Raw genomic sequence first — 15,978 nt, 5'->3', positions numbered from 1 at the left:
TTACTCCTTGAAATTCTCTTAAATGCCCATCTTAAAGGAAAACTTGAAGAAAATTGTTTGCTCAAATAGACCTAATCTTCCTCAAAATATATTACTACAGATTTTTTAGAAAGTAATTTGTGGTCGGGTGTGGTGACTCATGCCTGTAATCCCAGCACTTTGGGAGGCCAAGGCGGGTGGATCACCTGATGTCAGGGGTTCAAGACCAGCCTGGCCAACATGGCGAAACCCTGAAATACAAAACCACTGAAAATACAAACCACTGAAAATACAAAAATTAGCCAGGTGCAGTGATGCGTGCCTGTAATCCCAGCTACTTGGGAGGCTGAGGCAGGAGAATCGCTTGAACCCAGGAGGTGGAGGTTGCGATGACCCAACATTGCACCCCTGCACTCCAGCCTGGGTGACAAAGCAAGACTCCGTCTCAAAAAAAGGGGGAAAAAAAAGTAATTTGTAATGCATCAACTTTATATAAATGGAATAAAGAAGTGAGTATAAATTTATAAAGAGATTACCTGCCAACAGTTTGATGGTTATTGAAACATCATTTAAGATCATTTATAGCAAGACTAAAGTGATTTTTCTGGAGGAAAACAAAGTGACTTGGAAGACTTTTAATTTTTGTCAAAGGTGGCGCTGTTACTCTTTCAAAATGGTTTTACTATCTGTCTTGCTCCATCTTTATGGGCAAGAAGCAAATGACCTGAAAACTAATTAAAATCTAAATCTTCTTCTAAAACACAAGTTCCAGAGCAAGTAGCCGATTTAATAACAAGTCAGTTTCTAAGCTCTCAGCATCTGGAGCACATTATAAAAACAAATGCATGAGACTATAATCCTCACTAGGGCAATAGTTATTAATTCTGGCTGCATATGTAGTGAGATCACATACAGAACTTCAAAAATGAAAAAATGCCTTTGGCCAGGTGACTCATGCCTATAATCCTAGCACTTTGGGAGGCCAAGGCAGGAGGATTGTTTCAATCCTCCAGGAGTTTGAGACCAGTCTGAGTAACATATTGAGACCCCATCTCTATGAAAACTTTAAAAATTAGTTGGGCATGGTGAAGCATGTGTGTGGTCCTAGCTGAGGTGGAAGGATCACTTGAGCTCAGGAGGTTGAGGGTATAGTGAACTATGGGTGACTGAGCAAGACCCTGTCTAAGAAAAAAAGAGCCTTTGCTATACTCCAAACCAAATAAACCAAAAAGTGTAAGTAAAAAAAAAGTTGAACTGATTTAAATAATAAGGCACGTGTGTTTATGGAAAACTTTCTTTTGAAACCTAATTTAACCAGGTGAGGTGGCTCACACCTGTAATCCCAGCACTTTGGGTCACTGAGGCAGGAGGATTACCTGAGGCTAGAGTTTGAGACCTACCTGGGCAATATAGTAAGACTCCATTTCTACACACACACAAAAAAAAAAAACGGAAGAGTTTCGCTCTGTTGCTGTGACTGGAGTGCAGTGGCGTGATCTCAGCTCAGTTCAACCTCTACCTCCTGGGTTGAGGCTATCCTCCCACCTCAGCCTCTCAAGTTACTGGGGACTAAAGGTGCGTGCCACCATGCCCCACTATTTTTTTTGTATTTTTTGTAGAGAAGGGGTCTAGCCATGTTGTCCAGGCTGGTCTCCAACTCCTGAACTCAAGTGATCCACCCACCTTGGCTCCCAAAGTGCAGGGATTACAGACGTGAGCCATCATCCCAGGCCAAAAATTGTTTTAATTAAAAAAAAAAAAAAAAAAGAAACCTAATTTAAATGTATTGTATTTTGTGTTGGTATGGTTCCATATTACTAGAAAAGTGAGAAGCTTGATATTATCTTTAAGAAAATTAACACTTAGGACTAATTTATACTTCTTTTTTGACATAGATCACTTTGGTTCTACTGTCTTGTCTACAGGGTTTTGATTTCTAGGCTGGGCACAGTGGCTCACGCCTGTAATCCCAGCACTCTGGGAGGCCGAGGCAAGTGGATTGCTTGAGTTCAGGAGTTCGAGGCCTGTATGGTGAAACCCCATCTCTACTAAAAATACATCAATTAGCCGGGTGTGGTGGCAGGCACCTGTAGTTCCAGCTACTCAGGAGGCTGAGGCAGGAGAATCATTTGAAGCTAGAGGCAAAGGTTGCTGTGAGCCGGGACCGCACCACTGAACTCCAGCCTGGGCAACAGAGCTTGACTCTGTCTCAAAAAAAACAAAAACAAAAAGAAAAAAAAAAGAATTTTGACTACTTTGGTGAATCATCTAAAAAAAATTGATGATCCAAAATGCATATGTAATATAGATATATATATTCCTAGTTATTAATCATTTTTTTAAGTATGGTCACCATTTTTCTCATATAATGCCATACAATTAACTTACATAAATAATTTTGCCATTTTTACTTAAAATTTAAAAAAAAATTTGGGCTACTCAAGTGAAGCAGTGGTAATGGACAAGGAACATAGAAATTTGTAACTGGTTGTGATTAATTAGTTGTTTAATCATATTTTCTTTTTTTTTTTTTTTTTGAGACGGAGTCTTGCTCTGTCGCCCAGGCTGGAGCGCAGTGACCAGATCTCGGCTCACTGCAAGCTCCGCCTCCCGGGTTCCCGCCATTCTCCTGCCTCAGCCTCCGGAGTAGCTGGGACTACAGGCGCCCGCCACCTCGCCCGGCTAGTTTTTTGTATTTTTTAGTAGAGACGGGGTTTCACCGTGTTAGCCAGGATGGTCTCGATCTCCTGACCTCGTGATCCACCCGTCTCGGCCTCCCAAAGTGCTGGGATTACAGGCTTGAGCCACCGCGCCCGGCCTAATCATATTTTCAAAGGAAACTTTGTCTTACTACTTTAAGTTAGAAAACTCGTGTCCGCTGGGCACAGTGGCTACGCCTGTAATCCTAGCCCTTTGGGAGGCCCAGGCAGGAGTATTGCTTGAGGCCAGGAGTTCAAGACTAACCTGGCCAACATAGTGAGACCCTGTCTCAAAAAAAAAAAAAAGTTATTGGGCATGGTGTCTCACGCCTGTAATCCCAGCACTTTGGGAGGCCCAGGCAGGCGGATAACCTAAGGTCAGGAATTCAAGACTAGCCTGGCCGGTATGGTGAAACCGTGTTTCTACTAAAAATACAAAAATTCTCCGGGCATGGTGGCACGCACCTGTAATTCCAGTTACTCGGGAGGCTGAGGCAGGAGAATTGCTTGAACCTGGGAGGTGGAGGTTGCAGTGACCCGAGATCGTGCCACTGCATTCTAGCCTGGGTGATACAGTGAGACTCTGTCTCAAAAAAAAAAAAAAAGAAAAGGAAACTAGTGTCACTTGCCAGAAATAGAAGGCAATAATATTATTAAATTCCAGCTAATAGTATTGTCTTTTGAAGACTGCTATTTAGGACTGTTCTCTCTTTGTTAAAAACAGAAATAGAGAAAATATCAAATGTTAGATTAGCATATTAGCACCATATAAACAATACAATGTTTGGTGAAAGCAGAAAAATATGATTTTTTTTTTTTTTTTTTTTTTTTTTTTTTTTTTTTGAGAAAGAGTCTCACTCCGTTGCCTAGGCTGGAGTACAGTGGCGTGATCTCAGCTCACTGCAACCTCCGCCTCCCGGGTTCAAGCGATTCTCTTGCCTCGGCCTCCCGAGTAGCTGGGATTACAGGAGCCCTCCACCACGCCCAGCTAATTTTTGTATTTTTAGTAGAGATGGGGTTTCACCATGTTGGTCAGGCTGGTCTTGAACTCCTGACCGTAAGTGATCTGTCTGCCTTGGACTCCCAAAGTGCTGCGATTAAAGGTGTGTTTAGTTATTGTAGAAAGTCACATAGCTATAAGTCATACATAGCAATGCCTTTCACTGTGTGTACATACACCACTCATCTTTTACACATATATATTTTTTTCAGTCACAAGAACTAAAACACATAGTTATTGCTAAATGATGGAATCTGAGTACATGGGATATTTGTTTTCTTCATGTATTCTATATTTTCTACATTGACCATGTAATCTTTAATAATAAAAAAATTATATACATTCATGTACTATGAGAAGGAAAAGAAGAAAAAAATGTAAACTTTATTTACTTTTAATGTTAAAAAAAGGCTTCCAACAGAATAGAGTTTTATTACTTTATGTGGCACAAAATCCTTCACAGTCTGTTTTGTCTACCTTGCCAGTTTTATCTATACACATACTTTTCCTCCTTAAAGAGATTAAAATTTAGCTATGTATTAGAATGTTTTTAAATGTCTGTGGCCCGCCATAGGAGACTTAGAAAAGTAGGTAATTGTGAGATTCGTTTCTCAAGACTACGTAGTTGTCAGATTATTAAACTTTGCTTCTTATTCTCTGGTTTCCTGATTTTAGGATACCAACCCTGTGGTAATTGAGCCATCATCTGTTTTGAATGGAGGAAAATACTCATTTGGAACTGCAGTCCATCCTATGGAGCAGGTCGAAGATAGAATTGGAAGCAGCCTCAGTTATGTTAATACTACAGAAGAGAAATTTTCAGACAACATTTCTACTGCATCTGAAGCCTCAGAAACTGCTGGCAGCGGTAAATATGACCTATTCCCCTGAGGTTTATTGATTTATTCCCCATGGATAGGTCTTTTTTTTTTTTTTTTTTTTTTTTTTTTTGAGACAGAGTTTCACTCTTTCACCCAGGCTGGAGTGCAGTGGCATGATCTCTGCTCACCGAAACCTCCACCTTCCGGGTTCAAGCGATTCTCCTGCCTCAGCCTCCTGAGTAGCTGGGATTACAGGTGCCCACCATCACGCCCGGCTAATTTTTGGTTTTTTTTTTTAGTAGAGATGGGGTTTCACCATGTTGGCCAGGCTGGTCTTGAACTCCCGACCTCATGATCTGCCCACCTCAGCCTCCCAAAGTGCTGGGATTACAGGTGTGAGCCACCCTGCCCGGCCTCCCCATGGATAGTTATTAAGGGAGTCTAATTTGACAGAGGCTGTAGTGAATAGGGTAATAGGAGATCAGGCTTCCATTAACGGAAATAAGTTTTAAATGAAATGGTCAATTGTAAAATTCTTGAATATATTAGTATTTTTACAAAGAAAACCTCTTTTCCATGTTATACTTCATTAAATATCTCAATATGGAAATATTTTCATTATTTTCTTTTGAGATAGGGTCTTGCTCTGTCACCCAGGCTGGAGTACAGTGGCAAAATCACAGCTTACTGCAGCCTCTGCCTCCTGGCCTCAAGCAGTTCTCCCACCTCAGCCTTCTAAGAAGCTGGGACTACAGGCACGTGCCACCATGCCCAGCTATTTTTTGGGGTTTTAATTTTAGAGATAGGGTTTTGCCATGTTGCCCAGGCTGGTCTCAAACTCCCAGGCTCAAGCGATCCTTCGGCCTCAGCCTTTGAAAGTGCTGGGATTACAGGCATGAGCCATCACACCTGGCTATTTTCATTATTTTCATCAATCAAGTCCCATCTTTCCATATTGCTATTAAATTTATTTAGTCAGTAAATTTAAATTTTCAAAGATAGTCATCTCCAGGACTCTCTCTAGCTATAAACATACTTTAATTAAATTAAATGCACCCCATAGCAGATTCTATCTATATTTCAGGCCAAAATATGGAGATTATTTTGTTAAAATACTGAGAAAGAATTCAGATGCCTCCCATAATTCCCTTTAGGTCTTGGTACTTACTAAAACTTCATGTTTCCATATCTACAGGGAAGATGCTATGGTATTTCTGTGGCCCAGCCCATTTGAGTTGATTGCTAGTATTCTGGTACAGTAGCAGAACCCTCAGTCTTACCCTATTATTTATTTGTGTACTTAAAGAGACAGGGTGTCACTCTGTTGCCCAGGCTGTAGTGCAATGCCATGATCATAGCTCACTATGACCTCCAGTTCCTGGGCTTGAACGATCCTCCTGTCTCAGCCTACCTAGTAGCTAGGACTGCAGGTGTACACTGCCACACACAGCTAATTTTTTAATTGTTTTGTAGAGATGAGGTCTCATGTTTCCTGTGCTGGTTGCAATCTTCTGGCTTCAAGCAGTCCTTCAGCCTTGGCCTCCCAAAATGCTGAGATGACAGGCATAAGCCACTGCACCTAGCCTGTGTTATTATTTCTTTTTGTTGTTGTTGTTGAGACGGAGTTTCGCTCTGTCGCCCAGGCTGGAGTGCAGTGGCGTGATCTCTGCTCACTGCAAGCTCCACCTCTCGGGTTCACGCCATTCTCCTGCCTCAGCCTCCCGAGTAGCTGGGACTACAGGGGCCCACCACCACACCTGGCTAATTTTTTGTACTTTTAATAGAGATGGGGTTTCACCGTGTTAGCCAGGATGGTCTCGATCTCCTGACCTTGTGATCTGCCCACCTTGGCCTCCCAAAGTTCTGGGATTACAGGCATGAGCCACCACGCATGGCCCTGTGTTATTATTTCTTCCAAGATATTTTCCTTTTCTGTGGAAGGTGTAAGCAGATTGGACAGAGCTAGCATTTTCTTTACAAAGCTCCTTGTAGAATCTGCTTCTTCCCTCCCTTTCTGATATTATAAAGATCACTTAGCAGTCCTACAAGTGCTGTCATCAGCTTTAACACCAGGATTATTTCTTAACCCCATCTAAAGATCTTGTTTGGTATGTGCTTACCATATAACCTGTGACACCCAAAGGCTGCATATCACAGGCAGAAGGTTACAAAGTAATGACTGCTAGAATGTTTACCAAAGATTAGCATGTAGTTGACAGTTGAAATGCCTTAAAATACCACTGAGGTTCACAATTCTAAGCCATGGTTAATCATTTTCTGTGCATATTTTCCTATTGTAAAGATAATGTGTTTCTTTCAAAAGAACTCGTGAACATTGAGTTCATAGATAAAATAGGATCTATTCACACTGAGGTTCACAGCTCTAAACCATGGTTAATCATTTTCTGTGCATATTTTCCTATTGTAAAGGTAATGTATTTCTTTCAAAAGAATTCGTGAACATTGAGTTCATAGATAAAATAGGATCTAGCTCCCAGTATTCTTTTGTTGGAATTCTTGTTTTAGTTCTTTTTAATTTAGTGACTTCATATCACCATTATCTACCGAGAACATTTGGAATATTTTTCTAGTTTTAGGAAAATAATTAAAGGATGCTATATGAAAGCCCAGCTACTTAGCCAGCTCCTCCCTTCCAATAGGAGGACATATAATTCTCGTTATGAATTATTAGATATTCTAATAATTTTAAAAGCTCTTATTTTTAGTACCATGCTATGTATTGTCCAGAGAAGGATAACATTTCCTGTCTTCTACAGAACTACCAGAATCTGAATCTGTACGGACATGTCAACAGAGTAATACAATACATGGGCATTGAGTTCATGTCCTCAAGCCTGTTTATGTATAATAACTAAAAATAAGAGATTCCATCCTCTTTTTCTTCATAGGCTTTCTGTATTCTGCCACACCAGGGGCAGATGTTTGCTTTGCTCGACAACATAACACTTCTGACAATAACAACCAGTGTTTGCTGGGAGCCAATGGGAATATTTTGTTGCACCTTAACCCTCAGAAACCAGGGGCTATTGATAATCAGCCGTTAGTAACTCAAGAACCAGTAAAGGTAAGTAATTTTACATCTAAACTTAAAATTATTCTCTTGCAAGCTATTAATAAATTTCATTTCAGAGGTTTTAGCACATAGCAAAACATTGGAGGTTCATTTAATTACTCTATTATAGATGGAAATCTCTTTGTATAGTACATTTCTGTGAGAATATTTATGATTTGGAACTTATATAGAAGTAGTTTAGTGACCCTTGGTAATATTGTTATTCTTACTTAGGACAGCTATTCTGAAAATGTTGTTTCACATACACTATGAGTTTTTTTTTTCCCCCAAACTAGTATTTTTTATTGTTTGAAAGAAATCTGTGAAGTTATTTCAAGTACTTTGGTGATTTTTCCAAGTGATATGCTTTGAGTTTCATTTCTTCCATAGTTTATTTTGAAAGTCAAAAATAAAAATCTCTCATTAAAAATTCAGTTTTTTGGCTGGGTGCGGTGGCTCATGCCTGTAATCCTAGCACTTTGGGAGGCCGAGGTGGGCAGATCACCTGAGGTTAGGAGTTCGAGACCAGCCTGGCCAACATGGTGATATCCTGTCTCTACTAAAAATGCAAAAATTAGCCGGGTATGGTGACGTGTGCCTGTAATCCCAGCTACTCAGGAGGCTGAGGCAAGATAATCGATGGAACCCCGGAGGCGGAGGCTGCAGCGAGCCAAGATCGTGCCACTGCACTCCAGCCTGGGCGACAGAACAAGACTCCATCTCCAAAAAAAAAAAAAAAAAAATTAAGTTTGTCCAGCAACATGAAACTCGGTGGTGATATATGAGTTTGTTTTCCTATATCTAGGTATTGCTGAGACCCAAAAACCTTTGTAATATTGAAAGTCAACATTGTCATTCTATTCTTTCTCAGGCTACATCATTAACACTAGAAGGAGGACGATTAAAACAAACTCCACAGCTGATTCATGGAAGAGATTATGAAATGGTCCCAGAACCTGTGTGGAGAGCGCTTTATCATTGGTATGGAGCAAACCTGGCCCTACCTAGACCAGTAAGTATAGCTAATAGTGCCTTGTATAAGGAGCAGTCATAGATGGGGGTCTTCTGTTACTTTTTCTACATGACTCTCACCACAAACTAGCTCTTACCTTGTGGTAGAAGAGTGTTCTGAACCTGTTTGGATTAACTGAACAATGTTAGGTTCCTTCACATTCATTCATTCATTCATAAATAAAGGCAAGGAAATAGGAGGCTGTTGAATGTGTTATCCACATAAAAGTAGACATCACCTAAGATATGCGGAACTTAGGCTGGAGGGAAAGACAGGCCAAGAGCCAGTGCCAAAAAGTTCAGTGAATGTAGGGTGTGGTACAGCGGTTATTTCTGAAACTACTATTCCCAACAGTCACACAGGTATCTAGTTAGGGACTGGATTCTTCTTGTAGCTTTTGGTGGATTTTTGTGGTTTATGTTTTTGAAAGAGGGGCATATAAAAGATCACAGCATAGGATAACAGAATATTATATTAAAATATTAGTATATAGCACCATTTGTTGTGCTTACACAGTAAACAGCACTTGGTACTCTGTACACTCACTTTTTACATTGTTGATGCAGTAAAATATAACAAGACGTTTTGGTGGGGATTTTTTGGTGTATTAAGAAACACTCTTCTGCCTGTAATCCCAGCACTTTGGGAGGCCAAGGTGGGCGGATCACGAGGTCAGGGGGTTGAGACTAGCCTGGCCAACATAGTGAAACCCCGTCTCTAATAAAAATACAAAAATTAGCTGGTGTGGTGGCACGTGCCTGCACTCCCAGCTACTAGTTAGGCTGAGGCAGGAGAATCGTTTGAACCCAGGAGGCAGAGGTTATAGTGAGCCAAGACTGCACCATTGCACTCCTGCCTGGGTGACAGAGTGGGACTCCATCTCAAAAAAAAAAAAAAAAAAAGAAACACTCTTCCCTTTATAATGTCCAAGTTAAAACTTCCTTATGCCAGGAAGGTTTTGTATAGATGAGATATGGTACCTTAACTTCTAAAAGAGTAAAAATCTGTTATAAAACAGACTAATGTAATTTTGATGTTGATTTTGAGTTCCTAATAATTATGTTTATGAAAAATAACTTGAAGCTGCAGAGTTGGAACAATCATCCCACCTCACCCTCCCCAGTAGCTAAGACTACAGGCACACACCACCATAACAGCTAATTTTTAAATTTTTTAAGAGACAGAATCTTGTTGTATTGCCCAGGCTGGTCTGGAACTCCTGGTCTCAAGCAGTCCTTCTGCCTTGGCCTCTCAAAGTACTGGTATTACAGGCATGAACCACTGCACCTGGCCTGTAGTGTTGTTTTTATTTGATTCTTTATTGCTTCCTCTTGATACTAAAAAAAAAGGTTCTGTTGCAGAAGATACTGGTTACGAGAGTAAAGGAAAATAAAACCTGGTCACCTGAGACTTAAAAGACTCCGTAAGAGTTTCTGTTTTAAAGAGTTTCAGTGTTAACCCTGCTATCCTTTTAGAATATGAAATTGATAATGTACTACTCTTACAATATTTTGATAATTAAATGTTTTCCTATGTCTGTGGGCTTGTAAGCAGGTTAAAACTACTTAAAAACCCTGTTCCAATCATGTGAAATCTGAGTTTTTTACATCCGAATGTTTTGCTTAAGTCATAGACAAAACATATATGAACAGACTGGTTACACAAGTAGAACATAGTAAATTTTTATGTGGGAACAGTTGTGTCCTCACTACTAATACAAAAAATAAAATTTTAAGTAATTTATAATACTCTTCATATTAACAAAATGTGGATGTTTCTAAATGATGTCCAGTGATAAGGTTTTATGAGAGTAGTATACTCATACATTACTGGCAATAGTGTAAATTGCTAAACTTTAGATGGCAGCATGACTATATAGCTAATGAATACTTCCATAGTTTTTGACTTTTAACTCAATTTTTATTAATTTGTCCTTAAAATGTCAGTCATTTATATACATGAAACATGTTAAAATGAAAAGGCTGATGGTGTGAGGGTAGTAGAATTATAGATAATACTTAAAGGAGTTTTTTTTCCTCAGTGTTGTTACTTGCTTTTAAATAAAAGGGGAGAAGATATCTACAAGGAGTTATAATCTTAGGAAATGGGTTTCAGAGCAGGAATTTAACAGTATTCAGATTCATATAACTTAAATGTGTGAGTTTCGGTAATTACTGAAATGTAGCTAGTGAACTTGTTGGACATTTGGTTTAGAAATAAATCTCATAAGTTAGATTAAAATGGCAAGTTTTGTTTCTTTTTTTAGTGGTCTCTTTTTATCTTTTAAAACAATAGGTGATCAAGAACAGCAAGACAGACATCCCAGAGCTGGAATTATTTCCCCGCTATCTTCTCTTCCTGAGACAGCAGCCTGCCACTCGGACACAGCAGTCTAACATCTGGGTGAATATGGGTATGATGAGCCTGAGAATGTTTCCTCAGCATTTCCCGAGAGGTAACTTAAGAATGCAGCAAGAATACCATGCATTTCCTGAAAAAAAAAAAAAAGAAGAAAACTATGTTGCTCGAAGTCTGGTGCCACTGTATTGATACACATTCCCATCAGCTTTCCTACAGATTTCAGTAATTAATTTTTACGGGTCTTAGATCTACGGTCATGCGCAAGACTAGATGAGGGGTCGAAGCAAAAATCCCAACAGCAAACTGAGATAGGATGTTTCCTTTTCTACTTACAAAGAAAATAAATAGAAATATATTTTACGTGCTTTATTTCTTTGAGATAAACCATTGTAAATTGTTACTAGACTAAGTAGTAGTCTACCAGTCATTGACTGGTCTTTTCAACTCCACTCAAATTTGTAAAATGTAATGCCTTTTATACTATCATTTTTGTTTTTTAAGGTTTTTGTTGTTGTTTGGTTTTTTGGCAAAACATGATACATTTCTCATGCTTGATCCTAAAGAGGCTTTATATAAGAGACAGACAGTACAGAGCAAAAGGGATATTTTTGAAAATTAAAGTGATATATTTGCTTTGAAAAAACATGAAGCCTATCAAAATGACATATAAATTAGTTCCCTTTTTAATGTATAACATGCAAAAAGTTGCCCTTTCATTTCTCTATAAGGTTAAACTTTATTGATGGGCAAGACTTTGCTCTGTGCTTTTGCTTTGCAAATATTTGAAATTATTCTTCAGCAGTAAAGAAATAATAAGCTGGGCTCAGTGGCTCATGCCTGTAATCCCACACTTTGGGAGGCCGAGGTGGGCACATTACTTGAGGTCAGGAGTTCAAGACCAGCCTGGCCAACATGAACCCTGTCTCTACTAAAAATACAAAAATTAGCTGGGTGTGGTGGTGCTGTAATTTCAGCTACTTGGGAGGCTGGGGCAAGAGAATCGCTTGAACCCAGGAGGTGGAGGTTACAGTGAGCCAAGATCACACCACTGCACTATAGCCTGGGTGACGGAGTGAGACTCTGTCTCAAATAATAATAATAAGGAGCAACCATTTACACAAATTATCAGACTATGTTAACAATACCAGCATGTTATTATAATTAAAATAACTTAGTATGCAAGAACTACCTCTAAACCCCAACCAAAATAAGTACTCTGTCTCCTTTGAAATTGAACAGGGTTAGTTTTGTATCTTCATTAAAGGTTATGTTAATATAATATATAAAGATTCTTTTTTTTTTTTTTTGAGACGGAGTCTTGCTCTTTCGCCTAGGCTGGAGGGCAGTGGCACGATTTCAGCTCACTGCAAGCTCCGCCATTCTCTTGCCTCAGCCTCTTGAGTAGCTGGGACTACAGGCACCCGCCACCATGCCCGGCTAATTTTTTGTATTTTTAGTAGAGATGGGGTTTCGCTGTGTTAGCCAGGATGGTCTCAATCTCCTGAACTCATGATCCGCCCGCCTCAGCCTGTTTGGTAAGAATTCTTTCTTTTTTTTTTTTTTTTTTTTTTTTTTTTTTGAGACGGAGTCATGCTCTGTCGCCCAGGCTGGAGTGCAGTGGCCGGATCTCAGCTCACTGCAAGCTCCGCCTTCCCGGGTACACGCCATTCTCCTGCCTCAGCCTCCCAAGTAGCTGGGACTACAGGCGCCCGCCACTTCGCCTGGCTAGTTTTTTGTATTTTTTAGTAGAGACAGGGTTTCACCGTGTTAGCCAGGATGGTCTCGATCTCCTGACCTCATGATCCGCCCGTCTCGGCCTCCCAAAGTGCTGGGATTACAGGCTTGAGCCACCGCGCCCGGCCAAGAATTCTTTCAAAAATGTTTGGTAATAATTATAGCAAAGCATTGGCCTCTGCCTACCAAACTTTGTCTTTGGGGAAAACAGCAAAATCAAAGAACAGTGAGGCCGGGCATGGTGGCCGATGTCTGTAATCCCAACAGATTGGGAGGCTGGGGAGGAGGATCATTTGAAGCCAGGAGTTCGAGACCAGCCTGGGCAACATAGTAAGATCCTGTCTCTACAAAAAAATTTTTTAATTAGCTGAGCATAATGGTGTGCCCTGTAGTCTCAGCTACTCAAGAGGCTGAGGTGGGAAGATCTCTTAAGCCCAAGAGTTCAAGGCTGTGGTGAGCTATGATTATGCCACCATACTCCAGCCTGGGCAACAGAGCAAGAGCTTGTCTCTAAAAAAAATAAAGACAAAAAGAAGGAACCATATTTTTAAAAAGGAACAGTGAGATAGAACCTTTATGAAACATTCTTGATTTAATTTTCCGTTAGAAATATTAGCCTTGCTTCCATGGCACCCATTACAACTTTTTCAGTTCTCTTTGAAAGATAACATGAGGCCAGGTGCAGTGGCTCATGCCTGTAATCCCAGCACTTTGGGAGGCCGAGGCTGGTGAATCACCAGAGGTCAGGAGTTTGAGACCAACCTGGTCAACATGGCGAAACCCCATCTTTACCAAAAATACAAAAATTAGCCGGGTGTGGTGGGCAGGTGCCTGTAATCCCAGCTACTCGTGAGGGTGAGGCATGAGAACTTCTTGAACCCAGGAGGCAGAGGTTGCAGTGAGCCGAGATCGCACCATAGCACTCCAGCCTGGGCAACAGAGTGAGACTCTGTCTCAAACAAAAAAATAAAAGAAAGATAACATGAGAGGCAAGATGTGTTGCTGTGCTTTTAGTAGGTATTCTTTGTAACTCTTGTGCTGATCCTAGATTTTTGCTGCTTCTATAAATTCTGCTAGATTTGTTGGTGCTATTCAAAAGCACAACATTATGTATAATAAGTGGCTGCCTGCTTAATGAGCTATGCTATAAAAACTTTCTAAAACTCAAATTTTTGTATTGTGGCTTAGGACAATAGAGATTGACTTGAACACTATAAACTATATGCTCTTGAATCCTAGAACTGCGTATTTCAGATGCTCCAAATTTGTTTTTAGTTTGAAATTTTATTCCTTGCTAATTAGTTGTGAAATCAATCATTAATCATTTTAAATTTTATAAAAATATGCTTTCTTGCTGTACTCTTATAACTAATCCTAAAATGTATAATTGGAGAAATTTGCTCTTTTGTTTTCTTTTAGAGATTATCCTTTGCTTGTTAATTGTAAAAGATTTGCTTGCTATGTGTTTAAAAACTGATCACGGATTTTGTTCTGCCGTAACATAATGTTCATCTTTCTCAAATACTCAATTTGTGACAGTTGTTTACTAGGCTCTTTTATTCCTTTTGAAGTGACAAGTATTCAAACCTTGTTACAGTTACAATGACTTAAATGTAGCCTTTTCTACAGACAAGGCCATAGAAGGCGTTGTTTTTAGATGACTTTTTAGCCTACCTTAGGTAAGGGAATTCCTTTTCTGAGGTTCTAAAAATGTAGATGATGCCCACATTTTTCTCAGCTTTATTTAGTGAGGAAGACTCACTAAAAACATGTTTCAGGAAGAAAAAAAATCTAACTCATGGTTGAATGGGTGGAAAATTATTTGGAATGTACATTATATTGATAAGTGTATATTTTTAAGTTGGGTTGCTTGATAAAATACAGCCTCGGCAGAGATGACTGTTTTAAGCCACAGCTTTTGTCTAGATTTTTGGCTAAATAGTTAACCAGGGTTTGATGAGCTTTTTTTTTTTTTTGCCTCCTCTCTTTGATTTCCGTAATCTCTTGTCATTTCATACCTCTCCTCTTTTAAAGTATGTAGTGAGACCTGATATATTCTTTCTTCACTCTTTATTCTTTTCCCCTGTATTACCACTCTTCTTATTTCTACCTTTAGCCCTTCAGGAATTCAAGGTCATGTCTGTCATCATCTTACTGGGTGGACAGGCTAATATGATTTTTTTTTCCTTATAGGGCATTTACTTATTTGGCCATGGAAAACTTCTTGGCTGCATTTTGAAACTCTGTTTTGGCCAAGTGTGGTAGCTCACACACTTGTAATATCAGTTAGTAATCCCAGCACTTTGGGAGGCCAAGGTGGGATGATTCCCTGAGCCCTGGAGTTCAAAACCAGCCTGGGTAGGAAGCTAAGGTGCGAGGATCACTTGAATGAGGGAGGTTGAGGCTGCACAGAGCCATGATTGCTGCACTGCACTACAGCCTGAGCAACAGAATGAGACCTTATCTCAAATAATGATAATAATGATAATAATAATAATAAACTCTTTTTGGCTATGTAGAGTCTATACCTATTTAGAATTTTAAGTTGAATTCTTTTTTTTTTAAATTGATATGTAATAGATATACCTATGTTTTCTGGTGCAGGTGTACCACTGTGCCAGATAATTGAGCTACTTAATGACTGAGAGTGATGGGATTAGTGATTCAAAGAAAGTTTAGGAAAGTGGACCAGGTGAATCCAATTATCTATCTGTGAGATTCAAATCCCATCCCATTTTCTCTCTTCCACTGAGGTTTTTCTTTTTTTTAACTCTGTCTTAATTTTTTTTTCCACTGAGTTTTATTTCATTTTGCTATTGACTGTGACTCAGCTGAGTGCAGCCAGATATCAATGCCAATTGTTTTCTGGCATGTTCCTACTCTTCTTGGTATCCAAATATTGCCAGTTATTTAGACCTTGGGCCTTGGGCCTTTGCTCATCTTTTCAAAGTTGAGACTTTGGACTTTAAAACACCTGGAAGGCTGGGCTTGGTGGCTCACGTCTGTAATCCCAGCACTTTGGGAAGCCAAGGCAGGTGGATCACTTGAGCCCAGGAGTTAGAGACCAGCCAGGGCAACATGGCCAAGACCCTGTCTCTACCCAAAAATATACAAAAATTAGCCAGATGTGGTGGCATATGCCTGTAGTACCAGCTACTCAGGAGGCTGAGGTGGGAGGATTGCTTGAGCCCTGGAGGTGGAGGCTACGGTGAGCCAAAATCACAGCACCGCACTCTAGCCTGGGCAGCATAACAAAACTCCATCTATTAAAAACAAACAAACAAACAAAAAGAACTTGG

General features: G+C 39.8%; 1 protein-coding gene across 5 annotated transcripts in view; it reads left to right on the top strand.

The window, feature by feature from the left end:
- The window catches only part of USP32 (ubiquitin specific peptidase 32), a 255,531-nt gene that overhangs the window by 201,749 nt on the left and 37,804 nt on the right, over positions 1-15,978 (top strand). For 3 of the 5 annotated variants that reach the window (XM_050764564.1, XM_050764567.1, XM_050764566.1), the window contains exons 13-16: positions 4,354-4,546; positions 7,409-7,584; positions 8,444-8,584; positions 10,880-11,039. In XM_050764564.1, coding sequence (XP_050620521.1) covers positions 4,354-4,546; positions 7,409-7,584; positions 8,444-8,584; positions 10,880-11,039 — 670 coding nt within the window. The remainder of the gene's footprint in view (positions 1-4,353; positions 4,547-7,408; positions 7,585-8,443; positions 8,585-10,879; positions 11,040-15,978) is intronic. The other 2 variants (XM_050764565.1, XM_050764568.1) reach the window with 1 other exon arrangement.

Source organism: Macaca thibetana, chromosome 16, assembly GCF_024542745.1.
Source record: "Macaca thibetana thibetana isolate TM-01 chromosome 16, ASM2454274v1, whole genome shotgun sequence".
NCBI lineage: Eukaryota > Metazoa > Chordata > Mammalia > Primates > Cercopithecidae > Macaca > Macaca thibetana.
This window is presented reverse-complemented; position numbering and strand designations above follow the sequence as displayed.